Here is a 27,687-nt window from a genome sequence, read left to right on the forward strand (position 1 = left end):
CTGATTATAAGTACCATAGCCCTGAGCTATCCTAGACTCCCTCATGCGTGTCCTGCAAACTCTATAGAAAAAAATCGTATGGCTTTTTTTTTGTTCTGCTGAAAGCACAGGGGAGGAGAGCAGGGGGAGATTGGGGCATGAATAGAGCTCACTCAAGCACTCTGTCTGCTCTGGTTGTTTTGATTTTCACAATTTCCTTTTCTGGATGGCTATGGACAGCTTTTGGTGAGTGTTTTGATTTGTGAGATTTTCTTGTTTTTTCCCCTTTTGATTTAATTAGCTGTTTTTTCCACTCTCTGCAGTGATCTGAAGCGCAGAGTGAGTATCCTGATAGATGGCTCCCTCATCATTGCCCAGGTGAAACCTGAAGATGCTGGAAAGTACACCTGCAGTCCCAGTAACAGTCTCGGCCGCCCCCCCTCTGCATCAGCATACCTGATAGTGCAATGTGAGTCAGGGCGCATATTCTGCTGATGTAATACTTCTGTATCATTTGTAGCTTTCCCTAGTGTCCCGTAGACTCTCCCATACCAGCCGCTGCACTGCACGTGTATGTTTTCTTCTGCTGTTGTCTGATAGATGTCACTGGCATTATACATTGCTTTGTACAGGAGGTCCCATGACCTCTTTTTTTTGCCTGAGGTCAATTTGTTTCCACTTAGTGTCAATGAGTTAACTATTTTTTAGATGAGGTTCTGAACTCTGAACAGTTTTTTTTAGGGTGTGTTTAAGACTAGCATATTAAAATGACATTTATTCTCATTGTCTACCCTATTTCTTACTATATTTTATAAAAAAAAACCCCAAAGAAATCCCCTTTTTTTTGATAAGCTGGCACTTAAGTATGGGTTTATAAGACAAGGATTTCAGCTGCATTCAAAAGTTTATGATATCACTGGTTTCTGTGTGACACATTCTGTAGGATAAAGATTGGAGACGCTAAATGGACTTTTTTGTCACATTTGGATGTTGTCTCTGCCAGTTACAGGCATAAAATACTAATTTAACACCCATAGGATTAAATAGGGGAATTAATTACTTTGCTTTTTATGTAATGTATGCCCTCATTACATGCTATTATGATAAGAAAGTTACATGAAAGCCTTCATCCTCAGGGCTATATCATCCACATGGTGGGTTGGAACATATAATTCAATTACACTGCTCTTCATATAGCATGTACGCTGAATAACAGAACTGAACTGTGATTTTTTTTCTTTTTCTATTATGGCTTCATGTCGTAATTGATCAGAGGTTATGCCGGTCTCTGAGCCAATTCTGTGTGCTGGTGCGTGGGCTTTGGGAGTGTGTTTCCTTCAGCCAACAGCCCAACACTTTCTATTTGCAGCCTGGAGATTGGAATGGCTCTTTGTCCCTGGAGTCGAGGCTTGAATTGAAACAGTGACCTTGAGTGCATAAGCCAGGAGATCAGTCAGTCATGGCTCAATGTCCTCTATACTACAGCACGTGTGTAGGGAAGACATTCTGAGTGGTCATTCAATACATGAGTCTCTCTTTACCCAGAGGTTTTTTGGGAGAAAAGTTAACAGGATGTTTATACCGGCTCTGCCACTGTCCAGAGGAGACGATGTGCCATTGGTTGTGACTGCGGTATCCAAGGCAACAGACATTTTGAATTCCCTCAGTCTCGGGCATGAGATTGGCCCCCTTCAGCTCAGTGGGGAAGCGTGTGTGTGGGGGGTGGTGGTGGGGGGGGGGGGGGGTGGAAGCCAGGCAGGCATTACATCATAGTTTAGCTGAGCTGTGGCTGGGAGTGTGAAGACAAATGCTGAAGGGGGGTTAGGCCATCATGTTTAAGAACCCTAACAGTGCTCTAATTCCTAACCGTAGCATTGATCTGTGTGCTGCTGTTATGCAATACTTCCTCCCCACTCATCTCATGGTGCCGTTAGACAGCTGGTGGCGACAGCTGTCTTTTGAAGAAGCCCCTGTTGGTTTGGAGCTGAGGGGATATGTGTTGTGGTGTGTGTAGTGAGGAATCTCGTTCAGTCTTTTCCTGTGTTTTGGGCTCTGCAATGCCGCTCCCCCCACCCCACCGCCAGCAGCATTAGACTGAACATTCCTGTTCACATTCTGTGCATTCATGAACTATAAGCCCCAATGCTTGTGGACATCTGCTCGACCAGCGTTCTAGTAACAGTCGCTTTGTTTCCCCATTGCTGTGTGGATTTGATGGCATCAGGTACCGATGTTCGATAACTAGTTCTGGATCACATATTTCAGTCTAACTCACCCCAAAGGTACGGAATAAAACTCCAAAGAATGCAATTGCACTGCTTCACAGCTCAGTGCTGGTGGAATTTATATCCCTCTAGCAAACAACTGGCAATGGGCACGGTGACCTTAAGCTCATGTGAAACTTCTCTGGAGCATCCTTTTTATTGCATGCTTCTTGAAGGAGATTGCAGGTTGTGCATTTAGTGAAGTCTGCCATCTTTTGAATATTTCTTGTATAATTTGATTAACTATACCATGCATAAATACTCTATGGACAATATAGTTTCTATATTTTATAGTAGCATTTGAAACAGTGTTGTACTTGTTTGTATGACTTGTGCATGATTGGGATTCTGTCTATTTATATAAGCCCATTTCAGCAAGACACATTCCTTGTACATGCAAATGTACTTGGCCAATGAAGTGATTCTGATTCAGATGTGTGAGTGAGAGAGAGAGGAGGGGGCAATGTGGAGAGGGTGACATCATCCTGTGTGGAAACCCTCTCCTCTGCAGTGACGTCACCTGCAGACATTTGGCAGGCTGGTGCTTGTGGACACTGGCGCCCCCACTAGACGGCTGGCAGCACTTCATCACTGGCCTACAATCAGCAGCTTTTTTTTTTCTTTCCACAAACCTCTCTCCCTTATTGAGTCTGTTCTACTCTGTTTTTACTCTTTTGCCCTCTCCTCTATCCTCTCTTTCGCTATTCTCCAGTATTTTTTTTTCCTTAGTCTTACATCTTCCCTTCCCCACCCCCCAATCTTCCATCTCTGCTAAAAATAGACCCTGGCACTTTTCCGAGTGCAAAGATGGAGCAGTGGATTTCTTCAAAGTGCTCAGCGCACATTCCCCCGCCAGCTAGTCCTACAGTAGACTGCACTCTAATGAGAGACAGTGATCTACGCTCTGTTACACATGACTGACTGTGTACCTGTGATGGTGGTATAGATATCCACTCCCTATCCAGAAGAAACCTCTGCACTTGAAGGAATCCTTCCTTTCACGCCTGTCTGCATTTGCTGGTTCTTTTAGTATAAGGTCAGATGCTCCTTGCTCAAGGCATTTCTCATTTTCCCTCGTCCAGCAGAATTAGACTTATCCATATTTCTGGCCATAGCACGAGAGCACATGATCCTTGATTAGGGGATTACTCCATCATTAGAGGATCCATGTCACGCATGCCAGCCTAATCACTTGGATAGCTATCCGCTCGCTCGCTGCCGGAATCTGGGGGGAATATCTCTTCTCATCTTGCTGTCAGCTAATGGCTGAAAGGCAGCCAGTGGTTCAGCAGTGAGGCCTAATGACCGCAAACATGCAGCAGTAGTGCAGAAGCTTTCATTTTGACCTACAGTCTTTCAAATGAAAGTGCCAACAATTATTTTTTGGAGCAGTGGCTTTGAAGGACAAGTAGTTTCCTAAAGAAACTTTATTGGCTTCAATGACTTAAACATCTAACGTTTATTTATTTATTTATTTATTTTTTTGACCGATGTTGTGTTTATACTTGCTGTGCTTGCAATTATCTATAACTAAGAGAAGAAGACAAACATTTGCCTTTTTTTGGGAATAGAAATTTGAACACAGTATGTATTTTGCTGGCAAATTTTTTGATTATTCACTCTGTTTAACCACATTTTACAGTGCCACATTTTAAAAACTGCCATCCTACAATGATTCAGCATTTCACATACGATACAGCGCTGTATTACACTCATTTAAACAGAACTAATTCACTTCTCCCTGTAATGAAACTAGCATTTAATCAGAGTCCTTTAAGTACCCAGAAAAGCACATTCAGGGTACTGGTTATTGATATTATCTTTATGTTTTGCTACATTTACCTTACTCTTCTGCTACGAAAAGAACAATTCATTCATGTTCATTCATTTCAGTTACAATTTCTCGTTAACTTTAAAGGAAAAACTATTAAAAAAAAAAGTATTTCTCTAGAGCTGCATGTTTAAATAACCTCTATATTAAGAGTCTTTCACTAAACCACTATCTCTACTCTTGTGTGTCCTGCAGACCCTGCCCGCGTGGTGAACATGCCACCCGTCATTTATGTGGCCATCGGACTGCCGGGGTACATCCGCTGCCCGGTGGATGCCAACCCACCTGTCACTTCAGTGAAGTGGAGAAAAGACGGCCTGCCTCTGCGGATAGAGAAGGTTAGGCTGTGTCCTGCTCTCATCCAGCCGGCTAATACAGCAGTGCTTTGGGGATATTCCAAAGAGGGTTATCTCTGCTTTTATTTTATTCTTTCGGCTTGGTGCATGAGTCCTATTGTAGCGCTCAGCTTTACCGACTACTGGAGGCTTTTCAAAAACATTGTGTGAGGCGGGACTGACTCAGGAAGGTTTGCACTGTTCTCTAGTCTCTCGCTCTCAAAGATCAATGACTCAGCATCGACTCAGAGAACGAGGATATCATCTCATCCTTGAAACAGAAACTCACACTCATTCATGAACTTGTTTTTTAGAGCTTCCAGCAGGGAATGCCTGAGATACAGTACCGTTCAGAAGTGAGGGATTACCATTCACAATGAAGGCATTGTGTTTTAATGCATGTTAAAAGCTGAACGTACATTGTGTAAAGTGACAATTGTAATCTTACACCTGGAGCATAATGATGCTGCCAATTCTTTCAGTACCCTGGCTGGAGCCAGATGGAGGATGGGAGTATTCGAGTGGCTGAGGTGACAGAGGACTCTCTCGGCACCTACACCTGCGTGCCTTACAACGCTCTGGGTACCATGGGACAGTCCCCTCCCACCCCCCTGGTGCTAAAGGTACTTACAAATACATCTATGGCCATTCATACCAAGTATACATTTTATATTTGTGTGCCCTCTGATGCCCTCTGTGTTCATGCATAGGACCCCCCTAAATTTTTGGTGGTTCCTGGAGGAGAGTACAGGCAGGAAGCAGGAAGAGAGCTGGTTATCCCTTGTGAGGCAGAAGGAGACCCATTCCCCAACATTACCTGGCGAAAGGTAACCTTCATCAAAAAGTGGTTTCAGTCAGATGGATATAGTGTTAACTCATCATTTTAAATGCACTTTTCCTGAAAAAATCATAACCAGGGAGAATTATTGTGAGATGAGAGGTTTCTTCAGCTGTATTTCATGAATATTTCATGTATACACATGATATGGCTAAAATTTATATCACAATGTATTTCTTAATTTTGGTTGATACGATATCATTTCGATACTGATTGGAACAGAATAAAATCCAATGAAAAACTACAAAGAACAAACAAGAAACATGACATTACCCTCAAACAAAACCTACTGGCTTTGTAAATATTAATATTTTATACTAAATTTTGTGTGCTGAGCTGACAACAACGCCCTATATATATTCATACATATATTCAGCCCTATACATACTCATTCATTCATTCATTCTCCTATTTCTTTTTCCTTATTTCTATTCCTTATTTTCATGCCTCCCCATCTCTCTCTCTCTCTTTTTATTTCTGGCAAAGGTAGGGAAGCCCAGCAGGGGCAAGCACAACGTCCTACCGAGAGGCAGCTTACAGTTCAAATCTCTCAGCAAGGAGGACCACGGGGAGTGGGAGTGTGTCGCCACCAACGTCGCCACGAGCATCACTGCCAGCACGCACCTCCTAGTAATCGGTAGGAGCCGACGCAGGTGGTGACGCAGGCCAAGTGACGTACCTACACCACCTAATATCACATTTCCTCCCTCCAGGGGTCTATTATGGTCAGAATGCACGTAGAGTCCGTGCATTTCTATTTGCTAAATTGAAAGCAGAGCTGACTTGGGATCTCTGTTTGCTCTGGGGGCAGTATCATTCTATCTGCGTGATTTGATGCCTCTCAAAAGCTCAATTTGTAAAACTACAGCACCTGGTAGACACAGTGAGGAGCAATTTGCCAGGCCAGTGGAGTGCAGTGCTGTTGCCATTTGAATATCACACACGAGCGAGTGTCAACTTTGGCTGGGAGCATGCACAGACTAATTTGATTTACGGAAGGCTTTTTGTTGGTTGAGGGGGACTCATGTAGGGTTGTGGTTGTTTTGCTTGATTTAGAAGTAGCCTGTTATAACAGGGCAGCTGCAGAAAGGTTGGACCACCAGCTTGGCCTTCAAACTGCTATGCCATGATTTTTAGCTGCTGGTGTGTGGACAGTATCTTTGTGGTCCTTCACATTAGCAGCTGGGCAGCAGCTGCTGGTGCAATTTGCAGGTGTTCAATACCAGTTCTTTGCCTCTTTGACTCTTTATCTATTGTATTTTCCTAGGCGAATGCATCTGGTGCAAGTTCCTGTACAAAAGAGCTCATTTAATTGCTTAGAAAGGAATGTTGTCCATTGTAAGTGACTTCAAACTAGCTAGTTGTTAACAGGCCTGCTGCCTTTGGTTAAGAGACACAGGGTAATTGATTCACTCTTTGTATCTTTGTACTCTGCGTCCTTTTCCCCTTTCTGTGCAAGTGTGTATGAATGTGTTTGTGGGTGTAAGGGTGGATAACTGAGCTAATCAGTGTGACTAAGGGACCTCTGTCTGCAGAAAGTGCTGTAGGCCAAGTTAAGAATAAACCATGTATGTCAGTGTATGTGTGTGTGTGAGTGAGTGTGTGTGAGTGTTTGTTTTCAGTAGTTTGTTTTGACAGACACGGTCTGTTCTCTGCAGGCACAAGCCCTCACGCCCCAAAAAACGTCCGCGTTTCGGTCTCGACGACCTCAGCCAACGTCTCGTGGGAAGCTGCCTACGATGGAGGTTTCGAGCAGACATTCTCAGTCTGGTACGGCCATGTGTGAGTCATCCCAGCATGCTTTGCTTCTGCTTCCTTTCCTAACTCTTTTCCTCAGGTGTTGTGTATCATACACTTTTTGAAAAAGAGTGCTGATCTTGTAAACGTAGGAACCACAAAGTACTTCAGAAACTATATGAGTCAGACATGAAAAGCTCAGAGATTAATTAACATGAAGAAATTAAAGCAACGCTATGTAGGTTTTTTTTTTAACTTTAAAATGACAGCGTCAAAGTCATTGTGATGAATAAGCTTCTGTCATTGCTACTCTGGGCTCAGCACTGCAGAAACTGCACAATGTACCTTTTGGAGGAGGATTTGAAACCTCTTCTTCCTCCCTGACCCCTCCCACTAGATTTCAGGGCAGTGCTGTAAAAAGGAATTACAATCTGCAAAACCAGGGGGAGCCCAGAAGCAGAAATGCCAAATTGTAACTAGTGTTGCTTTAATATATAGTTAGTACAGAATCTCCGAAATATTCAGGCCACTAGGTGTCAGTATAACTGCTGTTTTATGCTGAGAAAACAATGACTAGATGACTCTAGGAAATGACGGACAGCACCTTTAAGCCATAGGTACGATTTTTTTTTCTTTTGCTCCTGGTGGTCCCCCTAGTGTACTTAGGAGGAGGAGTGGTCTTTCTCCAAAAGGTACATAGTGCAGTGTCTACGGTGCTGAGTCCAGAGTAGCAAAGACAGAGGCTCTATTCTCCATATTACAGCTCAGTGGAGCATCACAATGACTCTGAAGCTACAGTTGTGCTCAAAAGTTTACAAACCCCGGCAGAATTTTTGCTTTCTTGATCTTTTTTCAGAAGATATGAATGATAACACAAAAACTTTTTCCTCTTACGGTTAGTGGTTCAGTGAAGCCATTTATTGTCAAACGACTGTGTTTTCTCTTTTTAAATCATAATGACAACCAAAAACATCCAAAATGTGTAAGCTACAAAGGCACAGGAAACTTGGTCAAATTTGAATGCAGCAGGTTATCAGCAAATACTGGAGGCAAATTTGCACTCTTCAGCCCGGAAGCTACGTATGGGACATACTTAGACATTCCAACATGACAACGATCCAAAACACAAGGCCAAGTCGACCTGTCATTGGCTACAGCAGAACAAGTAAAGGTTCTGGAGTGGCCATCTCAGTCTCCTGACCTCAATATCATTGAACCACTCTGGGGAGATCTCAAGCGTGCAGATCATGCAAGACAGCCCAAGAATTTACATGAACTGGAGGCTTTTTTGCCAAGAAGAATGGGCAGATTTACCATCTGATTAAACAACTACCACAAAAGATTTCAAGCTGTCATCAATGTTAGACGGGGCAATACACGGTATTAAGAACTGGGGTATGTAAACTTTTGATCAGAGTCATTTGGATGTTTTTGGTTGTCATTATGATTTAAAAAGAGAAAACAGTCGTTTGACAGTAAATGGCTCCACTGAAAATTTATAATCTCTGAAAAAAGGAAAAGAAAGCAAAAATTCTGCTGGGGTATGTACACTTTTGAGCACAACTATATAAGTTTAGGGTAAAAATATTACGTAGTGTTCCTTTAAGTACTATTTATTCAAGAGGTATATCTGAGGGATATAGTTGATAGTAGTTGTCTTACACAAGCAAGTCTCTACCTCAGTCTGGAAGCAAAATTCCGTTCTGTGTGGTGTTCGCCGCTACACTATCCAATAATTCCTACTGATATCACCCCTGACAGGTGAGGTCAGCAGTCTCACTCTAAGATGTTTGATACATATGGACCCTGAAGTGTGCTGCTGCTGAAAGGCTGCTGTATCTATGTGTTGGGGTGGGGGTGGAATTTGAGGAGTGAATGAGGAATGGGGAAACTATGGACTATTCCACACAATGGGATTTGCATTGACAGACTGTAGTACCAAAGAAATACAAAGTAAGAATTGACATCAACTTTTAACTGAGAATGAAAACAAATGGAATATCTTTGTCTGGAAACCTTTGATTATTATTATATTTATTTATTTCTTATTTTTTGTTTTGGCTCTACAGAATGCATCAGCATTGACTCTCACCCTAAGCCACTGAGCACAATAATTGCATAAGATTGACAAAGAGATTTGCCCGGTCTATTAATATAAACATTCTGTTACATCACAAGTTGCACTGAATGTTTTTGAAACTGAGAATTTTTCAAAATCGATATGATGACATCCTGAATCTGCATTGGCCTTGTACAAGATGCATGAGGATATTTTTTTTTCTCTTGATGGACATGTAAATTCTATCAATATAAAATGTGTAGTACATAGACTCACTCTACAGAGGAACAGAACAGATGTACTGTGACTAATATGTACTACTGCATCATAAATAAGACAGGCACTGGATAGCATGTACAAGTAGATAAATATTGGTGACACACACCTATAAAAATGCAGCATGACAAGGCTAAGACAGGCCACTGAAATGTATACACTACATCTACTCAGGTGTAGCCTTGTGTCCTGTATGTGTAATGTGCTCTGCTTCCTCTGGTTATGTTATGGATTACCCCAACGGGAAAGAGATCATGCTGAAATGACCCGGGCAAAGATATTTCATCACCTTACAAGATTTTGAATGCAAGAATATAACGTATTAATGTCTAGAATCCTGTCATATGTCCTCTCCCAATCCAGCGAAGTACATTCGTTGTGCTACAGTAGGTGAACTGTAAACAAAGGCCATTATTGCCAGTATGTAAGTACAACAGCAAAGAATGCCCTTTCATATGGTAAATATGAGTGAGACAACTTTGTTCCATCATGTTGCTTATGGATAAAAGGTAGATCAAGTGTTTGCAGAGATTGTTACCGGGGCTTTGGGGTGTTATTTTGCTATGAGAATGTTTGGATCCATTATCCCAAGCTCTTGCCTCAGCTTACCTAACTAGCAGCATGTTTTGTGACTGATGTGCCTCTATTTTCCCTGCTCTCTCTCCTCTCTGTCTCTGCTGCCTGCGCTTGCCCTCCAGCTCTGCTACCGCACTGGCGCGGTCCCCAGTGATATTCACCGCGAATATCAGCATTCTATAGCTCTCTGTGCTCTCTTCCCTATAGAATGGAAACATGCTTCGCCGTGCCTTTGCTGATTTGTCTTTGTGGGTGTAAGCAGATAACATCGTTAAACAAAAGAAGGCTGGAGTGAATGGAGTTAGAAATGCAAACCTTATTCTCTGAACTGACAATACAAAATGTGTGTGATTTAACCCATTATACCCTCAACTATATTAAAAGGTAAACTGTTTTTAATAAAGCCTGCACATATCAGACAATGTACTGTACAAAGCATTTTTCCAGCTAATCTTAAGAGCACATTTTTTGAATTGTCTTACACTTCACGTCTTTTTAAGTGGACATTCCCTCTAAATCTTAACAGAATAGCTTTTACCTGAAGTAACTGTGAGGTCTATTACTTCTATGACTTTAACTTTAGAGTAAAATTTTTCTTCAGTGGGCGGCACGGTGGCGCAGCAGGTAGTGTCGCAGTCACACAGCTCCAGGGAAATGGAGGTTGTGGGTTCGATCCCTGCTCTGGGTGACTGTCTGTGAGGAGTTGGTGTGTTCTCCCTCTGTCTGTGTGGGTTTCCTCTGGGTGTTCCGGTTTCCTCCCACAGTCCAAAAACACACGTTGGTAGGTGGATTGGCGACTCAAAAGCGTCCGTAGATGTGTGTGTGTGTCTGTGTTGCCCTGTGAAGGACTGGTGCCCCCTCCAGGGTGTGTTCCTGCCTTGTGCCCAATGATTCCAGGTAGGCTCTGGACCCACCGTGACCCTGAACTGGATAAGGGTTACAGATAATGAATGCATGGATGTTTCTTCAGTATTCATTAGTATCATATATAATAAATAACTTTAAGTTCAAATTAGTTTACATTTTTTCTGCTTTAATGTTTATATTCAGAAAAATTGCTAAACCCTGATGTCCAAGTCTCTTTCTTGACTTAGAGTCCAGTGGTTCTACCCCTAGTCTCGGTTTTAACTCGAGTTTGGTGTCCTAGTCTCTATCTAGTCTCTGATTCTAGTCTCATTCTATTGTATGTCTACAAGATATGAGACTTTTTTTTTTGTTGCATGCCTAGAATTAGAATTAGAATCACTTTACTGGACACTGTGATTCCACGCAGAGGAATTTGTTCTCTACATTTTACCCAATCCATGCAGTGAAACACACATTTACACACACAGTATTGAACACTAGGGGGCAGTGAGCACACAGGCCCGGAGCGGTGGGCAGCCCTAGCCCTGGCGCCCAGGGAGCAGTTGAGGGGTTAGGGGCCTTGCTCAAGGACACTTCAGTCATCACCCCCAGTTCCCTAACCTCCATTACAAGAATGAATAAAAAAACAGCTTAGTTCACATATGTGGACCGTATGGACTGGGGAGCAAACAGCGCTTCTTTGACAGTATCACATCCAAGTCTTCTGTTTTAAAAATAAATAATTACATTTTGAAAAATGCAATGTCCAGTTATCCATGATGTTTATGTGACTGAAGCAGCAGTATAGGATTTCACAAGCACACAGCACTCCTCTACTGGGGTGCAATAAACTTTGTTCTGCCCTGAAGGGCTGAGCTTTTCAGACAGTTCAGGGAATGGAGAGTATAGAGGAGGCAATGTGTTACACTGGTGTAAGTGACTGTGTGTGTGTGTCTGTGTGTGTGTGTGTGTGTGTGAAAGAGAGACTGAACAGGCTGCTCACGTTGTGCCTTTGAGCTACAGGGAGAGGCACTGACAGAGGACAGTGTCAGCATCAATATTCACACTGCATGCCCTGCCCGCCCACCAGATTAAGACCAGAACCGTAATCTCCAAGTCCTTCAGATATTGCAGCAGCTCCCACTCGCACAAACACACCCATAGACCCAAATACAAAAAAAAAAAGAATCACCTCTATGCTCCACATAAATATGTGCCAATCTTAATTTTGTATGGCAAGAGGCCCATCTCTCTCCATGTGGTGGCTCTAGAAGAGCATTGTCCTACCACCTCTTCACTAAGTTAACTATTTATGTTTATACAGCGCTTTTACCAGGTTCAAGGGTTCTTTACAATGATGTAATGCAGAGTCTCCCACTCTACTGGCAGTGCTTTTCTGTGTAGATGAGAGTGCATACTAATATGTCTGTGTCAGCAATGATTGCACTTTTAAAGCAGCAGAAATCCCTCAGGAGAAAAGAGGTGTCTGAAACTTTTGGACTTAAAACAATACAAAAGGCCTATAGTGAATGGACAGAGTGCTTTAATAGTTTTGCCCACCTTTCTGACCTACTCTGGCTTTAGCACATTCCAGCCTGATTTGTACACAGCAGGTGTCTCTCCTGAGCGTAGGCCACTGCCAAGAGCTGACTAAAGATGTCAGCGGAAGAGTGCGGCTGAGTGACTCATACTTTAAAGGTCCTGTATGAATGGTCCTAACCTTTAGAGTTAACTTCCACCGCTCTCCACAGCAGCTTCATTGACGTAGACCCTTGGCATGTGGCTGCCATTTCCGGTGAATTGTAGAGGTAGGGATTGATGACCACTGTGCTGGTGTGAGTAACACAAAGGCCAGAGAGTCCACAGGGCTATGTTCGTTCAATTAAAGCAATGCATATCCAGGTATGGTTCATGTACTACGTACATTTTATGAGCACACTATAACAAAAGAATGCTTGTGAGCACATGTACAGCGTATAACATAGAAAGCTGTAAATCAGCAGAATATAAAACAATACATTTTGTCTTGTATTTCCAAGAGGAAAGCTTTTAGGCTGTTTATTGGACAGTTGTGGGGCTTTGATACTGCAAGGTTGTTAGGTATCTATATTATTCTTCTATGAGTACTGGAATTCTGTGACCTGGAATGGTTAACTGATTCCATTACCTCTGCACACCTCTAACAGGGAATCATCCCCACACACCTGTGAAATGTCCTCTCTTCAGGGCTTCCTTGACAGGAACATTATAAACAGGCACTCACAAACCGACAGAAGCAGCGTGTGGGTTAACATCAGCGAAATGGGGCCGCACTCCCACTCACTGTCCCCCCTCGTGACTGTGCAGGATGAGTGATTGTGGAGGTGAAATAAGGCTCAGGTTCATGCACGCCGTGGGCAGTATATCAGAGTAGAGCGCATGCAGACAGTAAGCGCACAGTAAGCACGCTTTGATTTATGTCCCTCCCAGGCCTCCGCCCCTATCATGCGCACAATCACCGTCCTCCACACACGTCTGTCACCTGGAATTATGTTTGTGTTTGCACACTGTCAGGAGTAGATTTCGCGCTTCCATGACTTGTCCTAATTAAAGCTAATGCACTTGTTCTGGATTATGTTACCATCAGAGCCTCAAGCCACAAAAGGCACGAGCTGTATCCTTATGAAACTGAGCTTTTTGGTTGTAAAGCCCACTGGCAGATGCATGCTGTTTCTTGATCCTTTGGGGAAACTGGCACATTCTTCTGCACTATTGGATATCACCAAGCGCTTACACCAAGCTAAATAGGCTTTCTCTTTTTTGGAGAGGGTGTCTAGCTGTAGGCAACGCTTTCATCAATACTGTGAGTGACATGGCGATCATTATCTGAGCAGTGTGAGTGTGTGTGAAATAATTTGTGTGCTGTGTTTCAGGGCTGAGCTTTCTCTCTTTGTGCGTGTGGCTCCCTCCGCAGGGTGAAGAGGGAGAACCTGGGTCCGCATGACTGGCTCTCCATGCCTGTGCCCGGTGGGCAGCACTGGCTGCTGGTGCAGGGCCTGGCGCCCGAGACGGCCTATCAGTTCAGCGTCCTGGCCCAGAACAAGCTGGGGACAGGCCCCTTTAGCGAGGTCGTCACTGTGAACACTCTAGGTAAGTTTGTATGCTGAAATTGTACAGGACACATAGTGCTTAAATGTGCACCCATTGAGTGTTTTAGAGCCATTACCTCCCCATAGCAATAGAGCTGTGTGGCTCTCTCAATAGAGAGCCACACAGCTCCAGTGTGACTGTTTTGATGAGTATGGTGTGTTCTCCCTGTGTCCGCGTGGGTTTCTTCTGGATGCTCCGGTCTCCTCCCACGGTCCAAAAACACACGTTTGTAGACGCAAAAAGTGTCCATAGGTGTGAGTGTTGTGTCACCCTATGAAGGACAAGCACCCGCTCCAGGGTGTGTTTCTGCCTAGTGATTCCCGGGAGACTCCGGACCCACCGCGACCCTGAACTGGATAAGCAGTTACAGACAATAAGTGAATGAAAAACAAATTGTCCCTCCTTTCCTCCCCCCCCTCCCCACTCCCCGCTCCCCCGCTGGCCTGCCCTCACACTGCATTTCAATGTTCCGAGCCCAAACATGCACTCATCATCAGACAGTGGCTTTTACATGGAATAAAAGTGCTGTTGCACAGCACTATGGAGTTCAGGATTGTACTTTATGGCTTATTTTGTGTTGTTTTGTCGACACTCAACACTCTCACATGCCTTAAAGATTTATGCTTTAAAGATTAGGTGGCTAAGGGATATTGTGACCCCTTTCTCGCTATATAGTGAGTATCAGAACATTGAGATCACATTCATCTTCTGTGCCCGAGCACGGTTAAAGTTCACCTAGTTGCTGGCTAGAGAAGTCTTTTTTATGCTGCGTGATTAATCTGAATTCATGTTCTGTTTCATTGCTGCAGTATTTCCTATAAGTACCCCTGAACCACTGGTGCTGCTTACCCCACCACGGTGCCTCACAGCTAACCGGACACAACAGGGAGTCCTTCTAACATGGCTCCCTCCAGCCAATCACACGTCGCCAATTGATCATTACATCATGGAGTTTCGTCTCGGGGAGAGGTGGGATGTCCTGGATGATGCAATTCCTGCTGGAGAGACAGAGCTGTTGGCCAGAGATCTAGTTCAGGTGAATGTGTGACTAATGTCTGCTGACACAGTGTTTAAGAACGTGGGTCCCCAGACAAGGGCTTGGTAGTAAATGGCATTTTCACACCGTTGCATAGGTTCCTGCTGGGAACATGCAGATTCATCTCTTTTAGCAGACTGTGCTCTGATTAAGGTGCACGGTGCTCTGTCACACTGCATATTTACATAATGCTTACTTGTTATATATTCTTCACAGTGCGGATGAGGAAAAGGTTTTATGTCATTCTTAAAAAGCCCTAAGCAAGAGCTTTGTTCTGCAATCAGTCACACAGAAACCCACTTCTGCAGCTTTCATTTGATCAGAAATAATGGTTTAAAAGTCAAATTTCACTCTGGAAATGAATTTCTATCAGTAGGGGTTTAAGTGTCCTGAGGCAAAGGAGGTGTTTAGGAAAAAGAGAACCTGTTAATCCTTTTTAAAACATGAAAACATTAGAGGATGAGTTTTCTTATTCTTCTGCTCACAATGAAGACTGGGCATTAAGTTTTAAGTATTGTTTTGCAATGATTAATATTAATAACTTTTACATTACTAATGGAATTATTTGAATTTCAGTTTTGTTATGTCGAGTGTCATTAAGTTCAGAACAGTGTCCTCACCGTCAGTGACCCTATAAGCATTGCTCTCCTGATATCTAGAAAGCTGATAGGCTGTCTAAATTAAATTTGGGCAAATGTTGTGACAGGTAAATGTGCTCACTTCATCACGGTCATTTCTGGTTGAAGGTACACCCACTTTCATTTTTTATACAAATGATTTTGGTTGCTGATTGTTTTGAAGTAGCAAGCAGCAATGACAGTACCACTAAGTTAGTCTTTAACTTTTTTAAACTTCGAAATTAAGTACAGTATATTTGCCTGATAGTCCATAGCCATCACAATAGACCATTCTGCGAGAGTCACAGTGTCTTATTGAGTCACAGACTTAATGACTTACTGATCCCTTTGTTGAAAGATGTGCAATTTTTACCCCAAACAAACAGTAGGTGGTGCAGCGCACCCATTTAAATGAAGTTGTTGCCCAGTATAGATCCTCTAGTGGAGTACAAACATACAAACATGCAGTACAAAACGAAAAAAAGAAAAAATATATATAAAATTAGCAAAAAGAAAAAAAAACCTTGTTATATTATTCTGAGGTTTTGTTCAATATTTGATCAGTATATAATTTAGGGTGACCAGATCTGAGATGGTAAAAAAGAGGACACGTCTCGCCCCTCACTGCCGTTGTATGTTTTGCTGAACCCATGTGTGCTTTTAGGCCCTTTACACCTTTATTTGCTACACTAAACATGGGAATTTCTTTTTTAATTCATCCGAGAACTTACATTTACGTTTCCTCATAGCTGCTCGAGATGAGGGTAGGTACATGAGCTTTGCCTGACGTAAACAAGGACTACTGATGTGCAGACTGACCAATTAAATGTTTACAGAGAAGGTTATCGACCAATAACGGTAGCTCTACAGCCAGACCGTCCAATCAGAAGATTTTAGGCTACTTCACCACGCCCCCTTCTCACTCAAGTGAACCAATCGGAGTAGGGGAGGGCTAGTTTGTGAACGAAACGCCTCTCGAAACCTCATGTAAGCTCTAGAAAAACACATTTTTTAAGTCTAAAAAAGAGGACATGTCCGGGTAAAACGTCTGGTCACACTAATATAATTATCACTTTGTGTAACACAGTGTTAATCTGTGTTGCTACCCGGCCCTTAAAAAAATGGGAAACTCTCTTTACATACACATTTTTATACATAAATGCACAGTGTGAGAAATGTTTTTCATGATTTTTAAAATGATCTTCAAATGCAAAGTCGGTTCCGAAACACAAAAAACTGTCCAGATCAGAAATATAGATCTGAACAGGGGACAGAATATACCTGTGGGTCAGTACTGTCACTTGCAACTAACAAAGGGCAAGAAGAACTGTGCAATTTGCTGTAAGTTTTGGGGTTGCTCTTTGTGAGCTTTATGACCATCTCCAAGCTGCTAAAACACAGAAGACACACAGTGGAATCAGGCAGTCCCTTTGTGATTGTATGTTTGTGTTCATGTCCGTGATTGAATCTTTCTGTTTTTGTTTCCTTAGGAGGCCTGGTATGAGTTCAGAGTTATGGCAGTTATGGAGGAAGTTATCAGTGAACCTAGTAATAAAGTCGGTGTGTCCAGTACAGGTCAGTGGAATCCACACACGTCTGCATAGCTGCTTGCTTCATTTTGTATTTCCATTAGCTACATGATACTGAAGCAAGCATCCCAGTAAACATTTAGCCGTTGATTCAACGTTGAAATAACATAATGACTGCCGTCTAATCAACGTTCTCTTAGGGTTGAAAATGAAAGTTGAAAAGACGTCCAAACACAGACATTGAAAAGACGACTATTAAACGTATTTTGGACGTCCATTGACGTTATTGTTTGGTCACCACTTAACTAACTTATTAAGATGGATTTTGGACGTCCATTGACGTTTAAAATATGTCCTTGACGGACAGACTACTTTTAGACCTATTTTGAACGTCCAGGGACGTTCCTTGTTTACTGGGAGACCTATCACAAATTATCTTCGGGTGTTTACCACCACAAAACTAGAGTCATTGAGGAGTTTTCATATTTGATGTTACAGTACTGCCACCTGCTGGATGCAGTGTGATGTTACATTATTTAACTGGAGTGTTCCGGCTGTTGTATGTATAGTTTGTCTCAGACGTAAGGAAAAAGATAAGTAAGGTGAAAAAAATAAATAAAATACAGCAATCTAATTTTAGGCTGAAGCTAAGAGGAAGGGTGAAACCTGTTGGCAGATTGTTTAGTGTCTGTGGGTGTTTACTGTAGGAATAGGAAGCATAGCGACATGGATCCCTGTTGTGTTTTTGATTATTACTTATTACACTAAGTTTAAGAATATTCACAAATTCCACTAGTTCCTTTAGTGTGTATGCTAAGAATCAATGTATTCATAAGATTAAATAATGTTGTGAACTGTCAAACTTCAAAATATTGTGATGTATGTGATATATTCTGAAAAAAACTCTTCAAATATGTTGACACTTATGTTTTTGATGTTTCACCCACCCTTACTTTACAGTCAGACTTAATTTCTGAATGATGCCCACAAACGGCTTTAATTAGTTTATTATTAAGATGCCGTTCAGCATGTAATTACATGTTACAGGAACTATAATTAAGGTGACTCTTAATTAACAATGTCTTATACTTTCATCCAGTCTGTTATTTCTAAGTAGTTTTCAGCATAATTGCCACTTGTGCTGCACGTACACACACACACACACACACACACACACACACACACACACACACATATACATATAAACTTCATAAATATTAGTTTGTTTCTCTAAAGTGCTTGGTTGAGTTGTACTTCTCCAATCAAGCCACCACAGTTTGAGCCTCGCGGACTCTGACTAGCCTTAGTCAATAGTCAAAGCACGCACAATAATATGATAGATAGGCTGTGCAGTCCATTAAAGGTTCCTCAAGCACAGAATGCACTAAGATAGTATTAAAATAACAATTTACTATTTGCTATAGCTATTTCTTTGTAATATTTTTCATATTTTACAGTATATTTGTCCTATTTAGAAAATGAGCTAATGAATATTTCAAACTGGAAGAACTTCTTAATGTCTACATGAGAATATTTTATATACACAGACTCCCGGGCTTTTCATTTATGATCTTTAATAAGTCATGATTTGAAGTAAAATTTAAGCGAAATGTCCTTTGACGTGATTTAAACATTAATGCCAGGGTCCATATTTTCTGTAAAGTGCCTTCTCTGTGCTCAGTGCCAGTGCATTTGTCCTAAGCCGACCCTTTGTGTGTCTGTCAGATTTCTTCCCGCCGCCAGACATGCCATACGAAGGGCTGGCGCGGCCGGTGGTGGCAGGCATTGTGGCCACCATCTGCTTCCTGGCAGCCGCCATCCTCTTCAGTACGCTGGCAGCCTGCTTCGTCAACAAACAGCGGCGGCGCAAGCTCAAGAGGAGACGAGGTCAGTGGTGCCCTCGCAGTTCAGACGTCTTCTCCCATCTTGTCCAAGCCTGACACACATGCTGCAGCTCAGTTCACTGCTGCTCACCATCACGCTGCTGAAACACAGCAGCCTCATAGCAGGCTCCTACACTACGACTGCGTGATATTTTATTTCTTCATTCACAATATCAGATTTGTGGTATTGATGTTGTGAAATGTTGCAGTGTTAAAATGTACCATCTCATTCAGCACATTTTTTGTACACCTGACTAAACATCTGAAGGTTCTTATGTATAGATTTGTAGTTATAATTAATGAATTCACAACTTAACGGATGAAGCTTCTGTACATGAAACCTTTAAAAATGGAGCAGCTGCACATGAGCCTTTAATGATCACGCTTAAGGTAATGCATTGGTTACTTTAAAGTAAAACCAGTAAAAGCAGTAAAGCTTTTTAGAGCTCCTCAAACATTATCTTCCAATCAGATACTGACCTAACTATAGCTCTTTTGGTTGTATGCCATCAAATCCTCACAGAAATACTCCCAACACTTACTTTAAAGTCTGCACAGAAGTTTACAAGCTGCAGCAAAAAGGGAACCAACTTCCTATTAATACCTTTCAGCAGGTTTTCCAGACCACTGAAGCTAAGCAGGTTTTGGCCCTGGCTACTACTTGGATGGGAGACCGTTAGGAAACTTGGGTGTTTGCTGGAGGTGGTTTTGTTGGGGCTAACAGATGGCACTGTCCCTTTGATCTGTGTGGATCCCATTGCCCGTCTGCGATAACGAAGCCACTTTAAATAGCGCCAAACTTGCAATGAGAGCGAGAACCAGCGTTCTCTAAGGTCAAAAAATCTCTGGATATTTTCTCGAAAGGTGTCCAAGCTAAATATTGTTGCTGTACAACGAAAAACATGTATCTCCATTTTTGTCAGTTTGTAGTTTACCACATCATGTGAACACAGCAGCTGGGCTTCATGTCGTGTGAAAATTTCATCATGAATGCCCCAAAATTACTTGAAATAAAACCTTTTTACCTTGACTTCTGCTGAAAGTTGCTATTTTGGAGATACATGATGCTGGAAATATAACTCTAGTCTTGTTCTTTTATTTTATTTAGTCAGTTGTTTTGTCTTTTGTCTTGGTTTTTTTCCATAGATCCTCCGCTTTCGATAACACACTGCAGAAAGAGCGTGGAGACCCCGTAAGTAACCTTTTAAACTCCCTCCAACCCTCATTTTCTACAAAAGCAGTGAGACTGGTGTTATTCCACAAACTTGACAAACACCACACATTGGAACTATTGCACTACTGGCACTGCCATAAATTACTTATCAGCTAAAGTCCAGTAACACATGGATGTGAATGGGTCACAGAGTCAGGCCAGGCATTTTTCATCAAAGCCCATTAGCAGCATTGCATTTTTTTTCTCTAGTTGCCAGAGTGCTTATTGCTTATGTTTGGTTTAATTACTGCATCAGTGATAGAAATTACTCTATATAGCCATACAGTATGTAATTAAACTAAATGCTAAGTTCAAGAGCAATTAGGTTTGCTCAGGGGTAATTATATTAAAACCTCAGGACCCGACCAAATATGGGAAACAAATCGACTCATAATAGTTTCATAATAGTTAATAAGCTTGCAAATATTTGTACATTTTGAGAATCACAGAATGATAATTCATAGCCATGAGAATAGTTCCAGACTGTATTTCTGACAGAGGCGGGGTAGAGTAGAATAATCCATACTCAAGTTTACATGTGTTCATTTGACACAACAAAATACTGACTACATAATCCTGAGTGTAGATGGGCCCAAAACAATTTGTACAAAAGCAGCTCAAAAAACGTCTTAAGTACTGAGTGATTTAGCCGACATTCACACAGCAGGTAAAAGTGGCCCAAATCCAATGTTCTGACCCACCCCATTTTACTTGAACGTTTATTTAATGGACAAACATACACAGATCAACCATAACATTATGACCACCTCCTTGTTTCTATACTCACAGTCCAGTCTCTCAGCTCCAGTGACCAAACAGGGACACTTTGTATTTCTACAATTACAGAGTGTCATCTGTTGTTCTGCAGAAATTGTTAGCCTTTTACCATCCCTGTACTTCAATGGTCAAGTCAACCACAGGGGAGGTATTATTCGGGTGGCGGATCATTCTCAGCAATGCAGTGACACTGACATTTTGGTGCTATGTTAGTGTGTGTTATACTGATATGAATGGATCAGATGCCGAAGGGTTGCTCAAGTTTTTAAACCCCCCAGTGTCACTGCTGGAATGAGAATAGTTCACCAACCAAAAATATCCAGTCAACAGCGTCCTGTGTCCACAGATGAACGATTATAGGACGACCAACACGAATCTCATTTTATATCTACAAGGTGGACCAATTAGGTATGTGTGTCTAACAGAGTGGACAGTGAGTGGACACAGTGTTTAAAAGCTCCATGATCTACCACCCAAATCATATCTGTGCTGTGGTTTCTAGGGCTGAAAAGGGGTGCAAAATTTCTGATAAATTACCAGTAACTTTCCATGAGAACGTTAGCTAACTTGGGAAATATTCCAAAATGTAAACTTTCCATGGAAATTTAGAGATCTTTGGGAATATATTGGAATTAATTGGAAATATTGGGGGGCGGCACGGTGGCGCAGCAGATAGTGTCGCAGTCACACAGCTCCAGGGACCTGGAGGTTGTGGGTTCGATTCCCGCTCCGGGTGACTGTCTGTGAGGAGTTGGTGTGTTCTCCCTGTGTCCGCGTGGATTTCCTCCGGGTGCTCCGGTTTCCTCCCACAGTCCAAAAACACACATTGGTAGGTGGATTGATGACTCGAAAGTGTGTGTGTGTGTGTTGCCCTGTGAAGGACTGGCGCCCCCTCCAGGGTGTATTCCCTGCCTTGCGCCCAATGATTCCAGGTAGGCTCTGGACCCACCGCGACCCTGAATTGTATAAGCGGTTACAGATAATGAATGAATGGAAATATTGGATAGTTTAAAGGTATGTTCATACACTATCATTAATGTACAGTTTTTTTTGTCAACAGCAGACATGAAGGCATTACACAAATAATACTATGACACATAGCTAGTTGCAAGCAGAACTCTGCAAGCAGAATAAATGTTTAATTCTTTCACTGAACAATCAAAAGTTTAATCAAAACAATCAAAAGATCGCAGCTCCTGGACTGTGAATGGACTGTGAGTTTAGAAACAAGGAGGTAATCATAATGTAATGGGTGATGGATGTAAATAGAAAACATTTTCATTGTGTTCACTGAACAACCAGATTTTGTTTTGTTTAAAAAAATCTGATGCCTGCAACACACTCCAGAAATGCTGGGACAGGGGCAAAATCAGAGTGAAGATTTTACACAGTTCATGTCACACTGTTCTGAAGCATTACTCTATGAATACAAAACATGTAAAAGCAGCATTCACCAAAGGCCAAGCCTTTGCAAGCAAAAAGCGGTTGTTGCTCATCCATTTAATGCAAAAAAAATGTGAGAATTTTCTGCCAGTACAAACATCTACAGTTTATAATGTTATGAAAAGGTTCAGAGTGAGGGGACATCTCATTGTGTAAAGGCAAAGGGTGGAAAACACTACCGAATGTGCATAACCATTAAGCCCTAAATTAATTTATGAATGGGATTTATCCACATTTTTAAATACTGCGGTATACAGTATTACTGTTATACTACTCAACCCGAATGGGTGATCTGCATATATGTGAAGGTACCATTGATGCGACTTTCAAGGAGACATCTTTTCCCAAAAACTATGTTTATTTCAGCAGGATAATGCCAGGCCTTTTTTCAGTTTCTTTCTGCTTGTCTTCGGGTGGCGTCAGAGTTTGAAGCGAGACGAATGTTAATGATAGTGCAAACCAGGTGGTCTGTCAAGCAAAAAGTCATCGAATTCATAGCCTGTTTTATGTGGACATCCTTCAAGTCGCAGACATGGACAATTTTGTAGTCCAGAAGATGCCACTATTTGGATTGAGGCTGCATCCATATGGTCTTGTATTTGTTCTTCTGGTGGAGAAAGTTATTGGTTAATAGTAGGGAGTGTTCCTTGCACTTGGTTAGGAGGAGGATGCCATTGGATTTGGCTTTTCCCATGCCTTCCTTGCCAGTGGTAGCGCACACTATGTCAGAGGCCCCTCCAACCCTTGAGTCGAATTCCCCCAACAAGAACAGATTGTCCTCCTTGGGCTCAGCTGTCAGTGCCATTCCAGATTGGAGTAGACTTCTTGATGTTTTGTGTGTTAATACCAATGGGACAGCAAGTAAGTTGGCTGACAATCTTCTTCTTTATAGCAAATCCGACTCCCTGGATGTTTTCATTACTGGCCAGTTGTCCTTTGGAAAGGTATAGCTGCCATCTTCTTTGAGTGGCCCCTCGTTGGTGAGAAGCATCTCGCTGAGGTCTGCAATATCATTGATGTATCTCAAGGGTTCCCTGGGGTTGATAGCAGCCCTGCATTTGGGATGCAGTGTTCCATCCAGGATCAAGAGAAAGCCTGTGTTTAGGGCACCTTTTCTAAGCACCCTCCTTCCCAGGTGAGCAGAGGGGACTGACAAGGACTCCTTAGTCATAGATGCAGCTACTGAATTGTGCTCTTTTCTCAATCTAAGAGCTAGATGATTTTCTAGTGACTGCTGTCAATGTGCAGTTTTGTGACTAGGGACCTCTGGGTTCCCCTTCGCCACCAACACATCACCACAGGAATTTACAGGAAAATTGCAGATGTCTGTGCTTGGAAGCTGTTAGAGTGAGGAGGGTGAGGTGCAGACGGCATTCACAGGCACCCATCTTGGTGATCTTGAGTGTAATGGGAGGCCACTATGACTGGAGATCACTGGAGGTCACTGCCCATTTGCAGCCTTCTTCCGCCATAACAGCTGTTTAAATAGAATGTGTCTTTTTCGGCATGCTCTGCGGTTGCAGACTGCAGGTGTTGGATCATTTATAGTCTGAAACCTCTTCCTAAGCTATTTCACCATGTGAGACACTGCAGGGTGTACAAGACAAGTGGCACCACCTCTGTAAGGTCATGATCTGAGGTAAGACAGTAAAAGTACTGTTAAAATAAAGGTGATATGACCCAGAGGTAAACTTGCCTTTGTCCCAGCTTTTTTTTGAGGGTGTTGCAAACATCAATTTCTATATTTGTTCTTCATTAAATCACTGCAAATCTTTTCTTAGACTTTTTGTCCATTAAATAAATATTCAAGTGAATGAACACATTACAGATTTGAAGACATTTCAGAAAGATTTATTGCATTTTTAGAGAGTGATAAATCAAAAAAAGACGCAGTCACCAATATGATATAGTGACATTAAAAACAAAAAGGAAACTCTTGAGCAGTGGATAAATAAAATAGTGGGTTTTTAAAATAAAAATTCTCATGAAAAAATAATCCTTCAAAATTAAAAGCTACATAAGCGCATTACCTGTAAATTGAACTAGCTACTACCCATCTCAGATTATAAATAATATCAAAATATTTTCCTATAGATAACTGTGTTTTACTGCATATTCTGTGCTGTAGACCCAAGGTGTTATTCTAGGGTGCTCTGAGAGCTCTATTTCTTCAACAGTGCTTTTTAAACAGGCCTTAAGTCCAGGTTGCAGTACTTGTTACACTGCAGCATAAAAAATGGAAAAGAAGCACAAAACTTGCACAGCACATTGACTTAATGATATAACGCTGTTGTGTGAGAAAATACAGTCTTGGTGGGGGAAACAGCACTGTAGGTTCTTTAATTAGCTTTCCATTTTGAGTTAAATGTGAGGCTTATCTCGGTTTTCCTGTGGAGCTGATATGCTGGTGAACCTAAGGCATTCATTTTAATTTTAATTACGGGCTTTACAGGCTGATTGAAATAATCCCACAATAAAGAGTGCACTCATGCTGCACAGTGCTTCTTTTTTTAACCTGTATTGATTTAGGTATGATACAGTGAATCAGTGTGATCAAGTGTTGTCACTTCAGATGGTGGGTGAAAAACAGGACTCTTTTTTTTTAGTTTGTGTTGTTGTGAGTTTTCTTAACGCCAGACTCTGCTGTGGATAGCACAGACACTGGCCTCAAAAAGACCAGAATTCACACAAGTTTTTATAATTAATTATAATGACTAATGGAAAAAGACTAAAAAGTTTTGTCCAAATCAAAATTAAATAAGTGGAATGGCATCATTGATGATGAAAAGTTGAGACTCATGAATGAGTGCTTCCAGAACAGAGCAGGATATTTTGATGTTGCTAATGTACTAGACTGAAAGTAATGTATTAGTAATTGTAAGTTGATAATGCAAGATAGATTATCATTTGTCTTATGTGAAGCATGCAGTTTAACAAAAGGTTTCTCAAATATTCAGAGAAAGGGTTTCATCTTCCCCAAACAGTGCATTACATTCAGTATGATTCTGAATAACCTCAGCGTTCTGAAACAGTAACAGCTACTTCTTGTTTCATGGTAAATGAGGGTCTTAATGTTCTTTAATGTTGGCTTCACTTTCTCAGTAAAAAATTAGGGTTTAACTTGATATTTGTCATGTTATTCAATAATATGTAGCCCATAATCTTCAGTCTTGTCAGTTTCAGGACCAAGTTTTATACAATGTTCATGTTTTTATTCATCGGTTTTCATTCCAACATTCAGTTCTTATACTCAAAGTAAATTCAGTTTTAATAACAAGGTTTTCAGCATAAAATATGCTTTTACAAATTGAATCCAATGTAAGCAAACATCCACATATATTATGTGTTAATAAGACTAGCAAGTTTTGAGCATTAATGTTACATACATCACTTGTATAGCATATATAGTCTATAGCAATTATAGCATCTTTGTTGTTAGATGAGTGGGTGAGTGAGTATAATTATAACAGATGTAGCAAATGGTTACACTTTTCATTTTGGACAGTGTCCCCTTAAGGTTCTGACTTCCTCTGCTATTTTGCCATGATACAAACTCTCACTCAAGTAAGACCAGGGCTGGACAATAATTCAATATCAATATATATCACAATATAAAATGGTTCAATAACAATATGATTTTTAAACACATTTTCAATATTTCAATATACATTACATACAACATCTGTCACTGACTGACGTACATTACAGGGCACTGCCCAGTTCACTGCCTTCAATTTTAAAGTTAGTTTAAAAATATTAATATTGACAAAGCCAAGAGGTTTATGTTTGACGGTGATGTCATGTTTCTTGTTTGTTCTGGGCAGTTTTTCTGTGGCTTTTATGTTGTTTATATTGCTATCGGAATTATATCGTATTGACTGAAATTTTGAAATATATCGTGATATTTTTTGCCGCATTGTCGAGCCTTAACTAAGACATACTGAGGTTTTTAAAAATGTGATGTTTTCTTAATCTAATGTAAATAGAAAATCTTATAGCAGTATTTCTGTTTATACATAGAGACAATATTCTAATATTCTGACTAAATAAGGCTTCTCCCTGTTAGTTTTTTGGACATGATTGTTTATTAGTAGAGTTTATATAGTGTGTATATACTATGCATAACTCCTGCATTGTTGTGGATTGTCCAGAATTGCAAAATTATTTAATTGGCTGTAATGTGTTACTCTAGGTCATCATTAATAATACTACAGGGCTCCTACTTAAGCTTTTCATGACATACCCTCACACAAGAACATTTATAAAGGTTTATCCCAAAGGCCAATTCTATGTCATTCCATAATATTTTCTAAGGTAAATCTAAATAAATTGTCCAGTTTTTAGTCAAGTCACAAATTCAGCCCCAAAGCCCACAGCATTCAGACCATCTTTCTCCAATACACACCAGCAGAATTAGTGCTCTATGATCTAGAATAGTATCCCCCATTGACGTTGTTCTGGAGTGTTCCTAGTCATTCCTGCTGTTCTAAATATATTCCTATTTCACGCAAGATTTCCCCTTTCCCCATTTTGTAGAATGTCTTCCTTAATTTGCACTGTTGTAGTGTATCTTTCTCCATGCACAATGGTCTGTAACCTTCTCATCCAATCACTGGTTTTGGATGCTCTTCTCTGTTCACACTGTTATGGCACATTCAACAATTCACATTGTTCTACAAACCTAAATGAAACGCTGTGCCAAAATGTCAGTTAAACCATAATAAAATGTGCAAATTATTTATATATTACAATAAAATAAATGAGATATATGGCAATAGGTCAGTGAGCTGGCTGGGTTTAAAATAAGCATCTTGGAGAGGTCTTGAAGTAAAGATTGAGAGGGATTCCTCCTCTGAAAAACTGTAAAGGCAAATAAAAAAAATCAAGAATCCTGTTTCTCAACTTCAAATAGCAAAGAATGTAGGGATTTCTTCAGCTGCAGTGCATAATAACATTAAAATATTCAGAGACATTTCTGTAGACAAGGGACAAGGCCCAAAACCAATATTTGTGGTCTGTAATCTTTGGGCCCTCAGGTGGCACACCGTTAAAAACAGACACAATTCTGTAGTGGAAATCCCTGCATGGGCTCAGAAACACCTCCCTAAACCAGTGTCTGTGAACAGGTTTCGTCACTGCATCCACAAATGCAGGTTAAAACTCATAACTCAAAACAAAAGCAGAGAAGAAACCATATGCAAACAGGATCCAGAAATGATGCCACCTTATCTGAGCCCAAGCGCATTTAAGATGAAGTGTGGAGAAGTGTGTCTTGTGGTCTGACAAATCAAAATTTGAAATTATTTTATGAAATTATGG

General features: G+C 41.2%; 1 protein-coding gene across 2 annotated transcripts in view; it reads left to right on the plus strand.

Moving 5' to 3' along the window:
- The window catches only part of igsf9bb (immunoglobulin superfamily, member 9Bb), a 133,485-nt gene that overhangs the window by 87,774 nt on the left and 18,024 nt on the right, over window positions 1-27,687 (plus strand). For both annotated transcript variants that reach the window (XM_066645711.1, XM_066645713.1), the window contains exons 7-17: window positions 303-448; window positions 4,270-4,412; window positions 4,892-5,032; window positions 5,120-5,236; window positions 5,734-5,884; window positions 6,906-7,017; window positions 13,695-13,870; window positions 14,680-14,906; window positions 17,014-17,098; window positions 18,778-18,939; window positions 20,082-20,127. In XM_066645711.1, the coding sequence (XP_066501808.1) occupies window positions 303-448; window positions 4,270-4,412; window positions 4,892-5,032; window positions 5,120-5,236; window positions 5,734-5,884; window positions 6,906-7,017; window positions 13,695-13,870; window positions 14,680-14,906; window positions 17,014-17,098; window positions 18,778-18,939; window positions 20,082-20,127 (1,506 nt within the window). The remainder of the gene's footprint in view (window positions 1-302; window positions 449-4,269; window positions 4,413-4,891; window positions 5,033-5,119; window positions 5,237-5,733; window positions 5,885-6,905; window positions 7,018-13,694; window positions 13,871-14,679; window positions 14,907-17,013; window positions 17,099-18,777; window positions 18,940-20,081; window positions 20,128-27,687) is intronic.

This window comes from Hoplias malabaricus, chromosome 15 (genome assembly GCF_029633855.1).
Source record: "Hoplias malabaricus isolate fHopMal1 chromosome 15, fHopMal1.hap1, whole genome shotgun sequence".
NCBI lineage: Eukaryota > Metazoa > Chordata > Actinopteri > Characiformes > Erythrinidae > Hoplias > Hoplias malabaricus.